We start from the raw sequence: 17,670 nt of genomic DNA on the forward strand, positions 1-17,670 counted from the left end.
CACCCTGCATATGCACTCAACCCAACAGTTACTCTTCCGGATTCTGATCAGTTGTCATAGTCATAAAGAATTTTGTATTCGTCACTCATAATACAGGTTATCTTGACTTCTATACGAATGTGACTCAGCAGATCCACACTCCTTGCTCCCCATCACAGGGAGTCGAACACTCAACATCACACCTATTCTGGGTTCGTGGGTGGTTGCACGACCTCCCCTTCCTCATATCTGACCGCCGCAATTTCCCCACAACCCTTGCACCGTCTCTTTTCCTCATCCGCCCCGAATTCCTCCACCACAGCCTTAACCTGTGTCCCCAGATCCGTACACACAAATTTCTTCTCCCAAACCACACCACCACACTTCCGACAGTACCATCGCATAATGTCCACTGCTCCTTCCGCTCTAGGCTGCTCCATAACAACGCCAACTGTATCCTTAAAACGCACCGGGCTGTGCGGTGTGTTTGCCGGTAACAAGAAGAGGGATCCTTCGTGGATCGGGATATCCTGGAACGTAGGCGGGTTGGTTGAGGGATCGACTGTCTTTAGAAGCATGGATCCTCGGTATTGGTAGAAGAATTCGGGTGTGGTATTGATGTGGTAGTCTGTTCGCGCGTTGGGTCCGCCGACGATCATCACAGTGTAGCCGGATGTGGCCGGGGATGAGGGGTGGTAGACACAGTAATTATTGACTGGCGGTTGAAGGAGATGGGAATTGGCTTCGAGCCTGTTTATAAGTGGACTTGTTAGTAATTTGTAGAGCAAGTCGTGGGTTGGAGGGCAGCTTCAATGCCGGTAGATGTAGTCCTTGCGACACCCCCGCTATGAATCATCGGGGTTGAGAGGGGCTGGCAGCTGGGTATTAGGCATTACCATTTGGGGATGTTGAGAGCCGGGGGTAACATGGCGTCAATTTATGATAGCGGGAGATGATTGATGATGATAGAAGGTCGTGGGAACATCAAAGGGTAATATAGCAAAGGGGTCGCGTGTTTCAGGGTCCTTTTTTTGATTTGGTATCATAAGATATGATTTATCAGATCGGCGATAACACCTCGGAATTAAGCCGATGCGCCGGACCGGATTAACCTGAGCTCCGCCCAATTTTTCTTTTTTCGTTGTTGAAGCTCCGATGGTCTCGAACGCTTGACCAGGTTAAGACAGCACATCATGGCGACCCAACAACCTCCCCTGAAGTTTACTTCACACCATAACCTCATCTATCGCCTAGTCCTCTCAACCCTCACCGGCCGCACAGTTCACATCTCACAAATTCGTTCCAGCTCGCCGACCAACCCCGGTCTCGCTCCCCATGAGATTTCTTTCCTGCGCCTCTTGGAGGCTGTCACCAATGGCTCACAAATGGAAATCTCCTACACCGGTACAATCGTTGTCTACAAGCCCGGTCTGATTACCGGTAGTGCGCCCGGTAGCGGTGCCAGTGGAGGCATGATCACACACGAGTTGCCTTCAAACTGCAACCGCGGTCTCAGTTACTACCTGATTCCTCTCTGCCTTTTGGCTCCCTTCTCCAAAGCGCCTATGAAGATTCTTTTCACCGGTGCCGGTGTCATCACCTCCTCCACCCCCACCGGCGACATGTCTGTCGACAGTGTGCGCACCGCCATCCTCCCGCTTTACAACCAGTTCGGCATGTTCAACAACGTGGAACTCCGCATCTTAAAACGCTCCAACCCAGGTCCCAATGGTCGCGGAGGTGGTGGTGAAGTTCAATTCGTGTTCGGTCATCAGATCCGTCTCCCAAAGACACTGCACCTGATGAACCCGGGCCGCATAAAGCGCATCCGTGGTGTCGTATACTCGGTCGGTGTGTCGGGATCCAATAACGCCCGCATGATTGAAACTGCTCGTGGCATTCTCAACCCCCTTAGCCCCGATACCTATATTTTCTCTGACGTCTCATCTGCGCCCCTAATCCCCGCCCCGGACCGCAGCAACCCCAACGCAAAGAAGAAGATTGGTCTTGGATTCGGTCTGTCGCTGGTGGCAGAGTCTTCCACCGGCTGTCTCTACTCCGCAGATGTGGCCTCGCCGCCTTCCGGTGGTCAGCCCCCAGAGGATATCGGTAAACAGTGCGCATACCAGCTCCTGGAAACCATTGCCAAGGGCGGTTGTGTTGCCCCAGCTGCGGCGCCGACCATGTTGACTCTGATGACCATGGGCTCGGAGGATGTGGGTCGTTTGCAGGTGGGCCGGGAGGTGATTGCTGACCCCAACCTGATCCAGCTTGCACGGGACTTGACCAAGTTCGGTGCTCCTGGCTGGGGTATCCGTGATGCCACGGGTGAGAATGATACAGGAGATGTGATCGTCAGTGTGGTTGGTCGTGGCATCGGCAACGTTGGAAGAAAGGTTGCTTAGACAATGGATAATGTTCCCTCAATTCCCGTTTGTCGGTCTTGGTGCACTTGAAGCACCATTGACTCTCTCGCCAGTCCCTGCCGGAAGGACATATCTGCAGGTGTCTGCTCACACCTGATGATTTCGGGGTCATTTTATATCACATGGCCCCGACATGGCCTTGGAACGCGCCCGTTCTTCAGTGCTCGCACGGATCTGTGACGATTCAGGTCTGTTCTGAGTAACAGGTTGGTATATTTCCCAGACAGGGTGTAATCTGCTACCGTTATGTTGCCCAAGACACTGTGCTATTGTCCATGCTCTTTTTGAACCGGAATATCATGATACCCGATGTCTCTTATCAATCTCCTCCAAAAGTCCACATTCCTATTGTTTGTTTTGCATCGCATATTGGCGCTCCCTGTTGGATCAGAGTTTGTGTATATATTGTATCAAAAAAAAAAAAGACTATAACTATCAATCTGTTCATTCCACCACAGTAAATATGACAAGTTCTTACTCATGTACGTCTTTACAAACATTTTAATCGTCTATCGAGAACATTTGAACAAATTCAACTCATTCAAAGCTCAAATGTTCCAACATCGAACATTTGTTGACTATGCACTCACTTGAGTGCTGCACTCAAGTGCTCAAGTGCATGTGGTGATATAGTGTAGTACATGGATTGACGTATGTACCTACAAGTAGTAAAATTGGACTGCTTCGCAAGACAAACATTCAATGATTCAAGTCCCTCAAAAATTAAAATGCACCAACGCCAACGCCAAGAATATATACTACCCGCAAATGAAAACCACCATAAACAAAGCCAATCTACTCCGAGACATCCTCATCTTTCCCAGGATACATGATATCCTGCCGAATAACAGCCAGTATATGATTAACAAGAACAAACAACCACATAGCAACAACAAAAACCGACAACGCCGACCCCACACCCTTAATAGCCGCACTCTCAAACGAGCTACCCAGCGTAATAGTCGCAATCGTGAACCCCGTATTCGGAAACACCATAGCCCACCAACTAAGATGGAAAGCCTTCGGCGGAGCCCTAAGCACAGCAATCAACGCCACACAAAGAAACCACAAGCTAAGCGCCCACAAAAACGCACCGGCAGCCAGCGCCAAAATCTCAATCATCCGCGCATCAGACACCGTATCCACGCTCCCCATCACGCTAAACGTCTCGGGCAACCCGCGCGCCATGCCTATGAGCGCCAGCGCCGTGAACGCCGGCGGGCCCACACAAATGAACATGCCGGGCCTGTGCTCGCGGTTTGGGAGGCCGGACTCCATCAGGCGCCCGATGTAGTGCGAGTACATCATGAAGCTGAGGCAGAAGCCCAGGCCCTGGAAGGTCATGCCGGCTGTTACGACGGGGATGGCGGAGCGGTCGGGCTGGCGCTCTGCGATGACGGAGGCGATGGTGCCGCTGAGCATGATGGGGAAGGCGGGCAGGATCCAGCTGGGCATCATTGTTTGTAGGCGGTAGGAGTGCGAGGCGAAGAGGTGGGAGTATTGGAATGTGGCGACGGAGAAGGTGCAGATGCAGTAGGACCAGAAGAGGACTTCGAGGGTTGTGGAGAAGGCGGGCGAGGGGTTTTCGCCGAAGTAGCGCTCTAGTCCTGTGATGAGCGTTGCGATGGAGAGCCAGAATGTGGGGAAGAAGAGGCCTTCTCTGTCGTGGGTGAGGGAGTGCAGGAGGTTGCGGTGGAGGATGAAGCGGGTTGCCATTAGGGTTGTGAGGGAGGCGAACGTGAGGAGGTTTATGATGTAGATTGCTAGGCCGATTTCGTCGAGCCCTTTGAAGCGGTTTGGTTGGCTTGCTATTAGGAGGGCTAGGCCGCCGGTGCTCATGGTTAATGTGTACCAGGCCCATGTGAAATGGCGGAGTCGGTCACGGAATGATAGTTGGATTTGCTTGTTGGACTTTTCTGTGTCGAGGATGGGCTTGTCTGAATGGGAAGAGTGAGGTGGAAGCTCGTAGCATTCTGTCCCTAAGAGGCCGGGGTGGGACATGTTGGAGATGAAGGAATTTGAGATTGCAATGTGTAGAACTGAATATAGATGGTTGTGGAACGTTGGAATTGATCGAGTGAAATGCACAGGCAAGGAAGCAACCGATGCTCAATGCGGATATATGTAGTCAGTTCAAAAATGTTTAAGACTGATCCATGGAAAGCGCGGGGAACACCGCGACTTTAAAAGGATCTGAAATGTGGGGGAAAAGCAACAGCCCATGGGGAAGACAACTATCTCTTCATGCCCAAGTCTCTCAATTGCAACTGACTACAACTCACATCCACAAGCCAAGACAAAACCAAGAACCTTGCACAGCCTAGCATGTATAGCACAGGGGTTGCTTCTTGAAGATTGACCTACCAGCGTCAACATAGTTATCAGGGCCCATCAAGGCCGCGACAAACCAAGAAGTCAAGAATAGATCTACCGAGTCCATTAGCCTTGGCAATTTCATCATTATCTATGAGCAGCCAAGCCCAGCACACAAATCAAGAGCTTCTCGTAGGCCGTCTGAAAAAAAAAGGGGATGAACGATCCACCGCGGGCTGGGCATTGAGGACCGGGTCAAACACGCAGTATAATGAAACTGCGATGCCTAAGTGGAAAAGCATTCTCCAGCGGCAGCCAAGAGCTGGCGTCGAAGATCACCAAGTTTGCCATATTGTTGTGATCATGTAGCCCAAGCCCCTGAGCGGCTGCGCCGCCACGTTCAATGGACGATGTGCCGCACCATTTGAACCTTGAAGTATACCACGAACCCCTGCAAACCCGTTCAGAAATGGAATGCTCGGGCCGATTTTCATAAAACAACTTTCCGAGACTTCCCGTTGGAACATGCAGTCTTGTCTTGGTATTCTCCGGAACTTGGAACGGTGCGGCGTGTAACTTGCATGAAGGCCAAGAGCCAAGAGCCGAGATGCCAAGATGAGTTGATCGACGGCGCATCGCTAGACGGTCCGCTGCCAAGCTTTGCTGTGGCAGTGAAGAAAGAGTAGGTGAACCCAAAATTCAATAGCGATGGGATCTTCTTGGCAGAGGCTCGAGCGGAACATTTGAACTTGGACTTTGATTTTACTAAGTTATGCAATTTCACTAATCATCCACACTAGTAATACTTTCATATCGCTTATCTGCTCTGAATCTTCTGATCTCTGAGTAATAAAAAAGTTGAATAAGAATGATAAGATTATTAAGATTATTACTAAGATCCGTAGCAATATATAGTGTCATTATCCATATCAAGATCCCCCCATCAAAGCTGCAAGCATCCCTAAAGTAAAAAGGCATGCAACATCCTGGCCCTAACCGACTTTCCAGCCCCATGATCGAAATCCGTCATTCGCTCAATCACTTCCTTTCCCTTCCTCTCAGTGTCTTCGTGAACCTTCAACAATCCATCAAAGGCATCAAGAAGATCCATGCGAGACAACGGCATCAGCCGAGCCTGTCTCCGCGTCCCCGTAATTCGATCCTGCAGCTCGAGCAACTTAGCCCGAATGAGCTTTTGTGAATTCTCATACTCCTCACGCATCTCCTCAATGGCCAAGGTCATTTCAGTCCTCGCAATCGTTGATGCAACCCATGCACGACGGCGATATTCCTTGGCGAAGATGCGTCGATCGCTAAAGTCGCAGATAAAGCCATTGCCCTTCCAGTGACAATTTGCGCATGCATCCGCGTATCCCTTCGCAAATACGCAGTGCTGGAACGGCCCGTAGCCCTGCTGGCAATGGCCACATGCGTTCTCAACCTTGATGCCCACAACGTAAATTGCGGCAGCTTCGAGGTTTTCCATGTTCTTCTTGATTTCTTGTGCGAACTTTTCGCCGGACCACTTTAACTCTGGCCGGAGAGATGGCTCCCGCTCGGCGGCGAGGAGGAGGATCTTTGAGATCCCCTCCGTTTTGCCTTGGCTGTGTCGTCTTATGGCACTTTGTCCAGCTTCTCCGATTATTGAGGCCCATTCGCGGGGAGGTTGGCAGTCGGGCCCGGAGAGTAGGGGAACGCAGGGAGTGGCTCTCTTGGAGCCCATGTCGGTGTCGCTCGGAAAGCTTCATTTCATGTTAGCCTGTTACTATCTATGCGTATGCTTGTAGCAGAAGGGTGGTCTTACCAATCAGAGACGTCTTGTAACGAAAAACGTACTTTCTTCGTGCTTTTCTCGGGACGACCAGCGTCCTCGTGTTTAGGAGTTTGGCTATTTTTATTAGCCTTCTCTTCTTCAGCTCAATGGAACGCTTGACTAACTCCGACATGATGCAGACGATGTGAGTGCGGAGTGAGAGTAAAAAAGTTTGGAAGACGCAAATAGATGACGAGGACTCGAAGCAAGCTGTAAAGCAGATGAAAAGTGAAGAACAGAGAAAGCACGAGAGGAATAAAGAATAAAGAAGAGAAGAAGTGGAAGAAGGGGAAGAAGGGGAAGACGTGTTGAACTATTTATCTCTTCTGCGTGTTCTCTCCAAGAGTGTCACTCGTAACATTGAATAAACCCCCTCTATCACCCCACTGCGATTAACTGTCAAACTGCGGTTAAGATGCCCTATATTTGCCATTTACAGCCAAGGAGTGTTTCAAATTGAATAACAATATAATTTAATTAGGGCTTGACATATGAACTTCTAGCTAGCTGATTCTGCTAGTATAATTAAGACTGGTGAAGTTACTAGTATTGACAGAGGACCAGACTGAGGGGAGTATCTCGTCCTTCTCGATTAGGCCATGTCCTTCCTCTTCATGTTCCCCGCGCATGAATCGTACTGACTTTCTCCTTCTCTTCTTCTTTTCTATTCTTCTTTCTCCTGCAAGGCCGTCGCGCCTGCTCCCACAACGACCCCACTAACTTCACAGCCACTAACCTCGCAGCTTCGTAGACTTTCGTAGTTCTACTATTTAGCTTCCCTGTCCACCTTCGCTGACGCAGCTTGCAAGAATAATGAAAAGCCTGGCTGGCCTGACTTGCAATTCTCTTCCTCTCACCTGCCTTCTCATCCAACTTCCTAGTTCTTCTCCTCTTCCCCTCGTCGTCCACCGATTCATATCACTATACCTCGACCGAGATGGTGGACGTGCCACCTTTATTACTTGGATACTTGAGCAAAGTCTCATCATATGATTGCTTCAGTTGATGGTTGCAAATCAAGGTATGAAACTAGGCGTCGAGTAGTTAGTAGTACTGAGTATATTGCCCATCTCAATTACCAAGTCCATACCCTTCCCAAATACTGAGTAGGTACTCATTTCGAGTACTCAGTATACGCTCATCTCGAGTAACAAGTTTATAAACTTCCCAATTATCAAGTTTAGAGTGGAACTCATTCCTGCCGAAGTTTCTACGGAGTCCAAGATCGGACCCTCGCTTGTTTTCTTGCTTCCAGATTAGCTATTATGGATTCCAGCCTATTTCTTGTTCTTCAAATGATATTTTTATCAACAAAGCTCTTGTCCGTGCTGAAGTCAGCAAAGCTCCTAACACAACAAAATGATATTTCTAGACTGAAAATCTGGTCCATATTCACAGCAAGCAAGCTATTCTAGTTGGACCTCATCAAAAGAATTCAAGCTCACAAGCTTCATATAGATTAAAAGAGATACAATCAGTCTAAAATTGAAGGCCAGAACAACTCCTCAACAAAATAAACAAACAAATAATGCCCCAAACTAATAATCATCACTCAAAAGACAACGCAGGCAATGCAAAAAAAAAAACAAAAACAACAAAAAGGCAAAAAAAACAACCTCATCACAAAAGAATCGCAAACACAAGCCCAAGAACCCCAAACCTCCAAACCACACACCAATTCACATCATCCGATAAACAACATCAGAAGCCAACTCCGGCGTCCGATCAAGCAACACCCTCAAATTCCTCGGCAACCCACCCTCCACCACGCGCTCCCCCTTCCCATCCATCCCCCGCCCAGGCGTCCCAGCCCCACTATCCAACTCCCCAGGCACACGGTACCTCGCCAGCGCCTTAAGCTTACAAGCCGCATAATGCACGACCAACCTCCTGAGCTCATTCTCCCTCACCTGCGTAGCAACAGTCTCCGAAATCGGCTCGAGCCGCTCCGTGTACGTGTACGCGTACCGCAGCAGATCCAGCACCATGGGCGCCTGGCGCATGGCGAGCTGGTCGTCGTCCGAGACGGGCGTCGTGTGCGTGCTCTCGCCGTCTTCGAGGACCAGGCTGAGCAGGTCGGCGTGCAGCTTGCGGAGACAGAGCTGCGCTAGAGAGGGGATTAGGAAGCGGGTGGCGAAGACGTAGACTTTTGCGTGGAAGGTTAGGTACGGGACTTCTTGGGCGGGGCTGGGGGCGCGCGGCGCTTGCGTCTCGTCGTTGTATTCTAGTAAGGCGAAGGAGTCCCAGAGACTTAGGTCTGGGGTGTGGGGGGTTGCTTCGGTTTGGGATTGTTTGGCGAAGGACATGTCGATCGAGGGCTTGGTCGGGGGTTGGGGTTGGGGGATGGGTGGTTGTTCGTCGGTTATGTCGGTTTCCCAGTGGGCTGGGGATGGGGCGCTTGAGTCGGCGTTGTGCTCTTTGGCTTGCTCCCGTTCTTCTGTTGGTTGTTCTGGCTCGGGGACTGAGAAGGGCTCGGCTGGAGGAGCGGGTGCTGGCTCGGGCTCGGTTGGGGCTGTGGGCTCTCCGCGCCAGTCGGCTTGGTCTGTGCCGGTGGATTGCTCTGGTGCTATGGCGTCGAATGGAGCTTCATTCGAATCTGTTTGAGCTTCCGGGGGTGGCGTTGAGGGCGGCGTGAAGTTGATGGGGGTCTCCTCGACGGGCTCGGGTTGGTTCTTCTTGCCCTTCTTCTTTCCCTTCTTAGACTTCTTGCCTTTTCCATCGTCTTTTGACTCGTCCCAAGGGTCAGTTTCGGTTACCGGTACTGGCTCCGCCTCAGCGTCAGGCTCGGCGTTTGCTTCCACAGGTTCCACGGCTTCATTATTTGGGCCGTTATCTTCGGGTCCTGCAGGCGTATCCTCTGCTGGTGTGTCCACTGGAGTCGGAGCCAATGGCTCCTCGATGACCGACTTTGCTTCAGATACAGGCTCAGTTACTGATTCAGCGGGCTGGGCTTGAATCTGAAGTTGGTGTTGAGGCTCAATCTGATATCTTGACGATCGACTGACAGATGTAACAGATTGGACAGATTCCGGGGGTGGTGAAGGCGCGGGTGGTGGCACGCCCGAGGACATAGAGTCCGAGCGATAACCCCCTCGCCATGTTCTTGAAGAAGGACTAAAGGCACTATCAAGTGTGCCTCGTCTTGCCTTTTCTTCCTGAGGCACTGGTGCCTTGGGAGCTTTGTAGTCACCTCGGTATGTGTATGCCCAGAAGGCAGCGAAAGTTTCGGCATCGAATTCCTCCAATGTTACCACGGACCCTGAGCCGAGCTTGGAGTCTTTCACGACAGACTTTTCCTTGACAAATTTATCCAGCTCCGGCGAGACATGACGGGCTAGTTCGGAATGGATCGTCTGCTTGACGCGCTTGGGGCCTAGGAAGAAGGTCCAGACGGAGGATTCGCTGGTACTAAATTATGAATGTCTTGCCGTCAGTAAATTCTCCATTGATTAATCGATTGATCTTTCTGATGCAATGACTCACCTTTGATCGTCCGGACAATCCATGAAGAGCTGATATACTTGGCGATTGGCTTATCTCACTATAAGAATAAAGTGTGCAGGGTCTCCAAGTTTGGTGAGTATTTCCTTGTTAAATATCTATTCCAATCTTCGTGCTAAATTACAAGGAAGCTCACGCGCTCTTAGCGACCCAGTGTAGTCCCCTTAGCCTGCTACGTGTACAATGCTGATGGGTGTGGATAGGAGTGGGAGGGTCCAAAATCCAAAATAGTAATCAAGACCAGCATGCCAGCAGACCGACTTTGATCCGTAGCTATGAAGCTAAGGATGAATTAGGTACCTATTGCCTTGAAAGCGACATCGTGGAGCACTTGGAGGTCGAAAAACTACTGAACTCGGCGTAGCATCTTGCTAGCCTATGCAGGCAAACTACATGGAGGGTCAGGAGCTCCATACCTGCATCGTTTTTAAAAGTATACTCCGGCCATTGCTGCATTTGTCTTCTGTCTCGGGGCAAAATGCCGTGGGTTGGAGAGATTTGATTTGTCTGGAGTGGATGTATTGGGATGGCTTGGATGGGCGACATTTGACGTTAGTGCCCAATCCCAGCCTTCAGAGAAACCCAACTGCGGGCCTCACATGCTCATTTGCCCATTGGGTTTCGGTGGACATGTCCACAGCTTCACTTTTTTTTGTCCATTAATTTTATTCGCCTTGCTCGTGTCCTGGGTCTTGTGGCGGTGTGGAGGAAGCTGGTTGGGGCACCGTGCATCGTGTTCGGGGTTGTTTTGGTGGCAAGGGGATTAATCTAAACATACCCCACGTGATCCACTAAGCCTATTCGGGACAGGTTTTTTTTCTGCCAGCCCTGGTTATAAGGGAGTAGTTATGCTTTACTTCAGAGGTAAGCATCTGTGGTATTTCGCCTACTATATACTCTGGAATGCTTAAGATGGCCTTTTCTAGACTGGTTTTATTGAATTTGTGCGCTAGAAGCCTAGAATAAGATTGAATACGGGTTTAGCTGATTTAATCATACGAACCCTGGGGTTAGATATTGGTCGAAATGTAAAAGGATGATCTCATGGAAATTCTTCCGCTTTAGGATATTCCCATATTCCCAGTGGAGCCGGGACAGGACCAGGCCAATAATCAAGAGGGTGTGTGATTCTCACAAAGGCCATTGGATATCAAAAGTACTAGGGCTAACCAAGATAGTACTAGCATATGATGACTCATCCAATGTCATAAGGCTTGAAGAGTAGATCTCCGGTTCATAAGCCAAGAACCAATGCCATGAACGTATTCCCTAGTATAGCAAACCTTACACTGGAAATCGTTATCTCCACATATACGGCTTCAGTGTCAAGAGTTCTCCCCAATACCTTCACGAGAACCAGCAGCAGAAGCTAGCAGGATCTTGCTGCCTGATGGACGCTAATAGTTTGGTAAGCGGAATACAAGAAGATTTATCCCATTTGCAAGGTCCAAGATCTTATCGAGTCTCATCCTGCTTTATTGAAATTTCTACCTAATGTACTGACGAGGCACATTACTCGTGTTACAAACACTACGTTTATGCAGTCGTGACTCTTCCCTCACCAATACTCTAGAATTCTATGGCCTGATCTACATCCCGCATACCATACATAGATCAAACCAGGTTGACCCTGGGTAATAAGTCGTTTAACAAGTTAATCCAGGGTCATAGACTTGAATACGAAGTATGTGGTTCAGTGTATACGAACCCCCGAGAACCGATAAAATCCATGGGGCTATCTAGCCTGCCCGCTTTCAAATGTTGGAGCATATCATCCGACCACGGATGACTCTATGACAGTGTCCCAAGGAAGTCAGACAGACGATGTCAGATTAATGGGTACCTAGTATGGTATGGTATATTAACGGGGCACTCTTGTGGATTTCATTCAAATCTTAGATTAAAATGACTCTGGCGTCATAACGTACACGGTATAATAACCTACTATGTACGTATTAATTTCACAGGCTACAACTCCTTAAGATCGATAGGAGTCAATCGCTAGGTCATTCTACATTTTTTTAAAAGGCTTCGATTTTGTTCCAGTTCAAATTTTAGTAAAGACTGTTCACATATACAGATCTGTGATAATTATAGCCCTGGTAGCAGGAAGCAGATACATGACTACTACCTACCTACTAGTTACGTAGATCCATGGATGTACTTTTCGAGCCCTCAAATTCTAGAGGTTAGCACTGAGTTATTGATCTTGCGTCAATACATACACAAGTGTAGAGTGGGGTTTTGCTCAGAACCTAGGTACCTAAGTATCCGAGTCCATGTATTAAAGGACATAGACACGACCGTTATTTAAAGCTAACTTCAAATACCTTGCCTTATATCAATGAAATTGCAATCTGGAACCGACCTTGAGACAATTAGGCAACTGGAAATTATTGTCCACTCAATCAGCGAGACTTACTGCAAACGGCCATAGATCAACGCATCCTGCTATTTTACAGAGCTGCTGAGTGTCAAAACCGTGGATAGATCAGGCCAACTTTTCTAATGCTTGGAAAGCCTTACTCTTTAAGGTCCGGAGCTTTATAGGGTATTACTCATAGTGACAACCTTCAATGTTGGAAACTCTATTAGAATTGCTGCCAGCACCACCCGGGGTGAGCATAAATAGAGGCATTTTTCTCGTAGATGAGCCTAATTAAAATTCACAATCCATTCGAATACAAGGTCAAAAATGGCAACCCCCGATCCGGACCCGACTTCAGGGCCAAGTGGAACACGCCCTCGCCCGCTTCCAGCTGACACTGGTATAAGTACATTCAATGACACCAGTTCATCTCGTAATCAACCTTTATTCATCGATCTGAGCCTCCAAGAGCCAGTCCTGCTAAATAAATCGAATTGCACATTTTCTATTCTTCAACCGGTCGTGACTATTGAGCTTCTTGGGGGTTCATATTGTGTCTCTGCAAGATTTAATCTCCAAACAAGCATTAATAAGTTCCAAGAAACCCACAGGTCAGTTCAGTCAACTGTTACAAAGGACATAAAATATCAAGGTTGGATGAGAATTCCAATCAAGGTTCTAATGGTCCCTACTCTATATAGTGCAAAACATGCTCGCTTCTTTCATTCAGTTGCACTCCGGTACTTGCCTACAAAGCGCGAACGCTTTGACACAGAGCCTGGAGCCGACCCCTGTGGATCATATACTGTCACAGACAGTGCCACTTCAGAGCGACAAATTGAAACTTCAGTCACAGGGAAGCTCTCACCTGAAGGTACGGTTCGTGCGAGGTGGACGAAGTCAGCAGGCTTGACTGTTGAGCGGAAAATATCCACGTGGTCTCTGAGTACTACATTGATAAGTAAGATCTCAGAATTCATGGATAATGTTCTTTTACTCACGTGTTTTGCAGAAGAGAATATTGAAGGTGGAGATCGACTTTCTCACGAGTGGTACTGGCGTGGAACGCAGTATATCGCCAACCGACTTTCTCCGGACCACCTAGAGAGTGTTACACGAGTCATCTTGGTGACTCGAAAGATCGAAGCGGGAAATTTCCCCCCTATCTGGGTTGTCAATAATCGCACCCCTCACGAACGAGAGCAGATCTGTAAAGACTTAATCCAAGCGTTGACCTTCGAGTTTGAGATAAAAGTATATGACAACGTTAGTTTAAAATTTCAAAGAGGCCAGTATCTCTGACTATAGTTCTAGTGCTATGTCAAAGAGCTCGGACACGGCATCAATCGTTTATCTTTACCTGGAGAGACATCAGCCGAACAGCTTTTTGAGAGAAGATCAAATGGTGGAAAGTTCCTCAACCCCATCGAGAGCAAAACTTTTTTTATCGGCCCAGATAAAGAAGGGAGTTTGACAGTGATTCACAAATATGGTAAGGATTGGCCCACTGAAGAAACGATCTCTTTGAAGCAGAAAGAGGCCGAACTCGAATCGAAATACAGCAACAGTGACCTGGCATTGCGTGAATTAACACTCCAGTCCATTGGAGAATATGTTCAATTGGTTTCTGGCGCCTCGGGAAATGGTAAGGCCCCGTCGAAATGAGTGAAAATGATAATTAAGCAGTAAAAAGTGGCAATCATGGAAACATGACAATTGGTTCTCGTATGTCATTGGAAGGAGGGGCCATTTTTAGTACTGAGTCATGACTCTTCACTTTTTTGTAGCTTCAGTTGTTAGTCATATTGACCTTCCTGGGGGAAATTGATTTGCGTTTCAAAAGCGCGCGCCCTCTCAACCCGCAGAACTACATGTGTTGAAATATTCAATGTTACGACCTCGGGAATTGAAATACTAGATCTAAATGCATCATGCGCCCGAGAGCACGCGAAAAATGGGTGGTGCTGCCAGTGCGTCACTCGCGTACCGGTCACGTTATATATAGATGCCTCAAGAGTCAGACCTTAGACAAAAAAAGCAAGTGGGCAAATACGGAAACTTTGGAAATTGTTGTGGTGTGTCAAATTGGTTGAATAGGAGGTCATCTTGACGATATTCATATTAGATACAGAAGAGAGCGAGATACTTTCCTGAATCTGGCAATGGTTAAAGAGCAATTAAACAAGGAAAATGTGAAAAAGATGAAAAGTATGGCTAAAAGAATGGTTCAAAGTCCGATGAAGAAGACGAATAAGGAAATAAGAGACTCGTCTCAAAAGGCTCAATCAATGTGATCCCAACCTTGGAATATAAATACCATATGACCAGGCTCCAGCGAAGGTTGTTGCGAAAAATGTAATATTACTTCAAGCTGAAGTTCTCGCAACGAGTGATGACGCGGTAAATAATGTAATGTAACGTAACATGCCAGTATTTAACATGCTTGAATGCCTTAGGGCCTGAAAATCCCCCCACTGACACGTGAATGCACGATTTGACGCTGCCTAGGCGCTTATCGATAACAGGTTTATCGATTAGGATCATTACGTCTTCAGTCTTGCTTGATCACAACTCTTCCAACTTGCCAACATCATGGCGAATCCGGTCAAATATACCCCTCCTCCGACGCCCCCGTCACCTTCGGCGTCGTATTATGACCTAAGTGATGATGATGAGGATGAGTACAACACGATCGCACATGCCCGCACCGGCCGGGGCGTGAAGCTTCTCTATTCCAAGAGCAAGGTAAGGCACCCGTCAACTTGCTACGGCATAACCGGTCTCAGAACTTACAAGATACCAGGTCTATGTACATCCATCGTCCTCTGCGAAGGATAACATTCCGGGCTTCATTGCCCTCATCCAACAAAAGCCCCAATCCGGCCCCTCCCTCTCTACGTCAAAACCCAACGAAGCCGCCTCATTCTTGCTGGCCTGGGTGCCCGAATCATCGCTTGGTGATGCATACAGTACATATGTCAAAGTAGATCTGTCAGATGACTCCTCTCCGCCACGTCAGAGATATCTCGTTCCAGCCCTCCCGACCACCACCTCATATAAAGATCCCATCGGTCTGTACTCTTTCGCAGTACCCGTGTCTGAAATCTATTCAGTCTTGGTGCGCCCCCCGAGCCTCGGATGGTGGTTCGGAAGTTTGGTGATCAATACACGTGCAGGCGATAGCTTTCCGGCTCTTTTCTTCCACGATAGCGAGTGCGAGTCAACTATCTTACAAAAAAAGAAGCGGGTCAAGGACAGCTTTGATCCTTTTGATAGCCAGGGAGGTCTGTTCTGGGGTGGCGATGAAGTTCTCCGGTGGTTGCAGAGATACGTGGAGGTCGAGCGTTCGGCTGTGGACAAGAATGTGTACCTGATCAACCCTTCCCACGAAGATCAGCTTTCATTTGGGAGAGGTCTGTCTAGTAGCGATGCATTCTTGCCAACAAAAGCACAGCCGGAAGCCGCTGCTGCGGGTCCGAGTGCTGCAAATGGAGATGCCAGCATGGATCCTTTCACGAGGACCCTCAAAGAGACTCGGTGGAAGGTCCTGGAGCAACTGAGCAAAATCACGACATTTACTCGCCGAACTGCAAATGACCTCGCTGATAATCCGAGGATTCCGGTGCAGGTACGGCGTCTGATGAAAAATCCAGAGATCCAAACTCTCCAGGATGAATTCGACAGCGCTAGGATCTATCTGGCTCGTTGGGCAATGAGTATTTCCGAGCAAAGCGAGAAAGAAAAGAATCAGCGGATCTATACCGCACAAGACATGCTTGAGTCGGAGAATAGCTCCGTCGGCGAATTCGAGATCCTGGAACTCGAGACCGGCAATCTAGGGCTCCAGGAGCGGCGACGTACGCTCACGCTTTCCGAGTGGGAGGGTTTCTTTGACCCAACATCTGGAAGGTTGCAGCTTACTGTCGAGGAGGTCAAGGAGCGTATCTTCCATGGCGGGCTAGATCCCAATGACGGTGCACGGAAAGAAGCATGGCTTTACCTTCTGGAGGTCTTTCCTTGGGAGAGTAATCACGAGGAGCGCCAGGCCATCATGAATTCAAAGCGTGATGAGTACATTCGGTTAAAGGCCGGCTGGTGGGAACGAATGGTTGAAGGCAACTCGACCGCAGAAGAATATGACAACTGGAAAGAGCAGCGAAACCGCATAGAGAAGGATGTTCACCGCACAGATCGGACCATTCCGCTGTTTGCCGGAGAAGATATTCCTCATCCTGATCCAGATTCCCCATTCGCTGATGTCGGCACCAATGTTCATCTAGAGCAGATGAAAGACATGCTCTTGACATACAATGAATATAACCCTGATCTGGGCTACGTTCAAGGAATGAGCGATCTTCTTGCCCCACTTTACGCAGTCATGCAGGATGATGCCGTGGCCTTTTGGGCATTTGTGGGCTTCATGGATCGAATGGTTAGTCATGAACATGGGACCATAAAATGACAACATCCACTAATAAACATTTAGGAACACAACTTCCTTCGAGATCAATCAGGAATGCGCTCTCAACTATTAGCACTTGATCACCTCGTTCAACTTATGGACCCTCAACTCTATCTGCATTTACAATCGGCCGATAGCACCAACTTCTTCTTCTTCTTCCGCATGCTGCTAGTCTGGTACAAGCGCGAGTTCGAATGGAGCGACGTTCTTCGTCTGTGGGAGACCTTGTGGACAGACTATTATACAAGCAGCTTCCATCTCTTCATTGCCCTAGCCATCCTCGAGAAACACCGTGATGTCATCATGGACCACTTGAAGCACTTTGACGAAGTATTGAAATACAGTAAGTCCCAGCTGATCATTATGAGATATGAAAATCCGCTGACTCAAAAACCCAGTTAACGAATTATCCAACACAATGGAACTACTCCCCATCCTCACCCGCGCCGAATCACTCTTCCGTCGATTCGAGCGCTCCGTCCAAGCCATCGACAAAAAAGATAACTTCCCCTCTGCCCCCTCCGCCACCCAGCGGCGGACTTCGGGCGTGAACAGCCCGGCTCCAGGGAAGGGCAAGGCTCCGCAAAACCAGGCGATTGGGACCTCAAGCGGTGCGAACGCGGGCTCTTCGGCTCTGCAGAAAATGATGGATTCCGATAAGCCGAAGGTTATTTCGCCGGAGCTGCGTGAGTTGCTTAGGAAGGACATCCCTTGGAGGCGTCAGCATCAATCATAGAAAGCTTTGGCTTTGCTTCTTTCTTGCTGATTGATTGCGTCACTGTTCCTATTGTTTCACGATCAATGACTG

General features: G+C 48.7%; 7 protein-coding genes across 7 annotated transcripts; 3 read left to right on the top strand and 4 right to left on the bottom strand.

The window, feature by feature from the left end:
- Window positions 1–182: 182 nt before the first annotated feature.
- Window positions 183–907, bottom strand: N7466_003186 (3-hydroxyanthranilate 3,4-dioxygenase; the record flags this gene model as incomplete). Its single annotated transcript, XM_057162583.1, has 2 exons — window positions 183–729; window positions 876–907. The coding sequence occupies 2 exons, from the start codon at window positions 905–907 to the stop codon at window positions 183–185; spliced, it is 579 nt and encodes a 192-aa protein (XP_057023698.1).
- Window positions 908–1,172: 265 nt separating this feature from the next.
- On the top strand, window positions 1,173–2,384 carry N7466_003187 (RNA 3'-terminal phosphate cyclase-like protein; the record flags this gene model as incomplete). The annotated part of the gene is made up of 1 exon (XM_057162584.1): window positions 1,173–2,384. The coding sequence occupies one exon, from the start codon at window positions 1,173–1,175 to the stop codon at window positions 2,382–2,384; it is 1,212 nt and encodes a 403-aa protein (XP_057023699.1).
- Window positions 2,385–3,200: 816 nt separating this feature from the next.
- On the bottom strand, window positions 3,201–4,406 carry N7466_003188 (tellurite-resistance/dicarboxylate transporter family protein; the record flags this gene model as incomplete). The annotated part of the gene is made up of 1 exon (XM_057162585.1): window positions 3,201–4,406. One exon carries the CDS (start codon window positions 4,404–4,406, stop codon window positions 3,201–3,203), a length of 1,206 nt encoding a protein of 401 aa, XP_057023700.1.
- A 1,273-nt stretch (window positions 4,407–5,679) lies between these two features.
- On the bottom strand, window positions 5,680–6,441 carry N7466_003189 (DUF3716 domain-containing protein; the record flags this gene model as incomplete). The annotated part of the gene is made up of 1 exon (XM_057162586.1): window positions 5,680–6,441. The coding sequence occupies one exon, from the start codon at window positions 6,439–6,441 to the stop codon at window positions 5,680–5,682; it is 762 nt and encodes a 253-aa protein (XP_057023701.1).
- A 1,769-nt stretch (window positions 6,442–8,210) lies between these two features.
- N7466_003190 (uncharacterized protein) lies at window positions 8,211–10,037 on the bottom strand (the record flags this gene model as incomplete). The annotated part of the gene is made up of 2 exons (XM_057162587.1): window positions 8,211–9,939; window positions 10,015–10,037. 2 exons carry the CDS (start codon window positions 10,035–10,037, stop codon window positions 8,211–8,213), a joined length of 1,752 nt encoding a protein of 583 aa, XP_057023702.1.
- Window positions 10,038–12,727: 2,690 nt separating this feature from the next.
- Window positions 12,728–14,065, top strand: N7466_003191 (uncharacterized protein; the record flags this gene model as incomplete). The annotated part of the gene is made up of 4 exons (XM_057162588.1): window positions 12,728–12,800; window positions 13,131–13,274; window positions 13,413–13,666; window positions 13,715–14,065. The coding sequence occupies 4 exons, from the start codon at window positions 12,728–12,730 to the stop codon at window positions 14,063–14,065; spliced, it is 822 nt and encodes a 273-aa protein (XP_057023703.1).
- Window positions 14,066–14,992: 927 nt separating this feature from the next.
- On the top strand, window positions 14,993–17,598 carry N7466_003192 (GTPase-activating protein GYP7; the record flags this gene model as incomplete). Its single annotated transcript, XM_057162589.1, has 4 exons — window positions 14,993–15,145; window positions 15,204–16,832; window positions 16,887–17,205; window positions 17,261–17,598. The coding sequence occupies 4 exons, from the start codon at window positions 14,993–14,995 to the stop codon at window positions 17,596–17,598; spliced, it is 2,439 nt and encodes an 812-aa protein (XP_057023704.1).
- Window positions 17,599–17,670: the final 72 nt, after the last annotated feature.

Source organism: Penicillium verhagenii (genome assembly GCF_028828195.1).
Source record: "Penicillium verhagenii strain IBT 33310 chromosome Unknown utg000004l_segment0_segment0, whole genome shotgun sequence".
Lineage (NCBI taxonomy): Eukaryota > Fungi > Ascomycota > Eurotiomycetes > Eurotiales > Aspergillaceae > Penicillium > Penicillium verhagenii.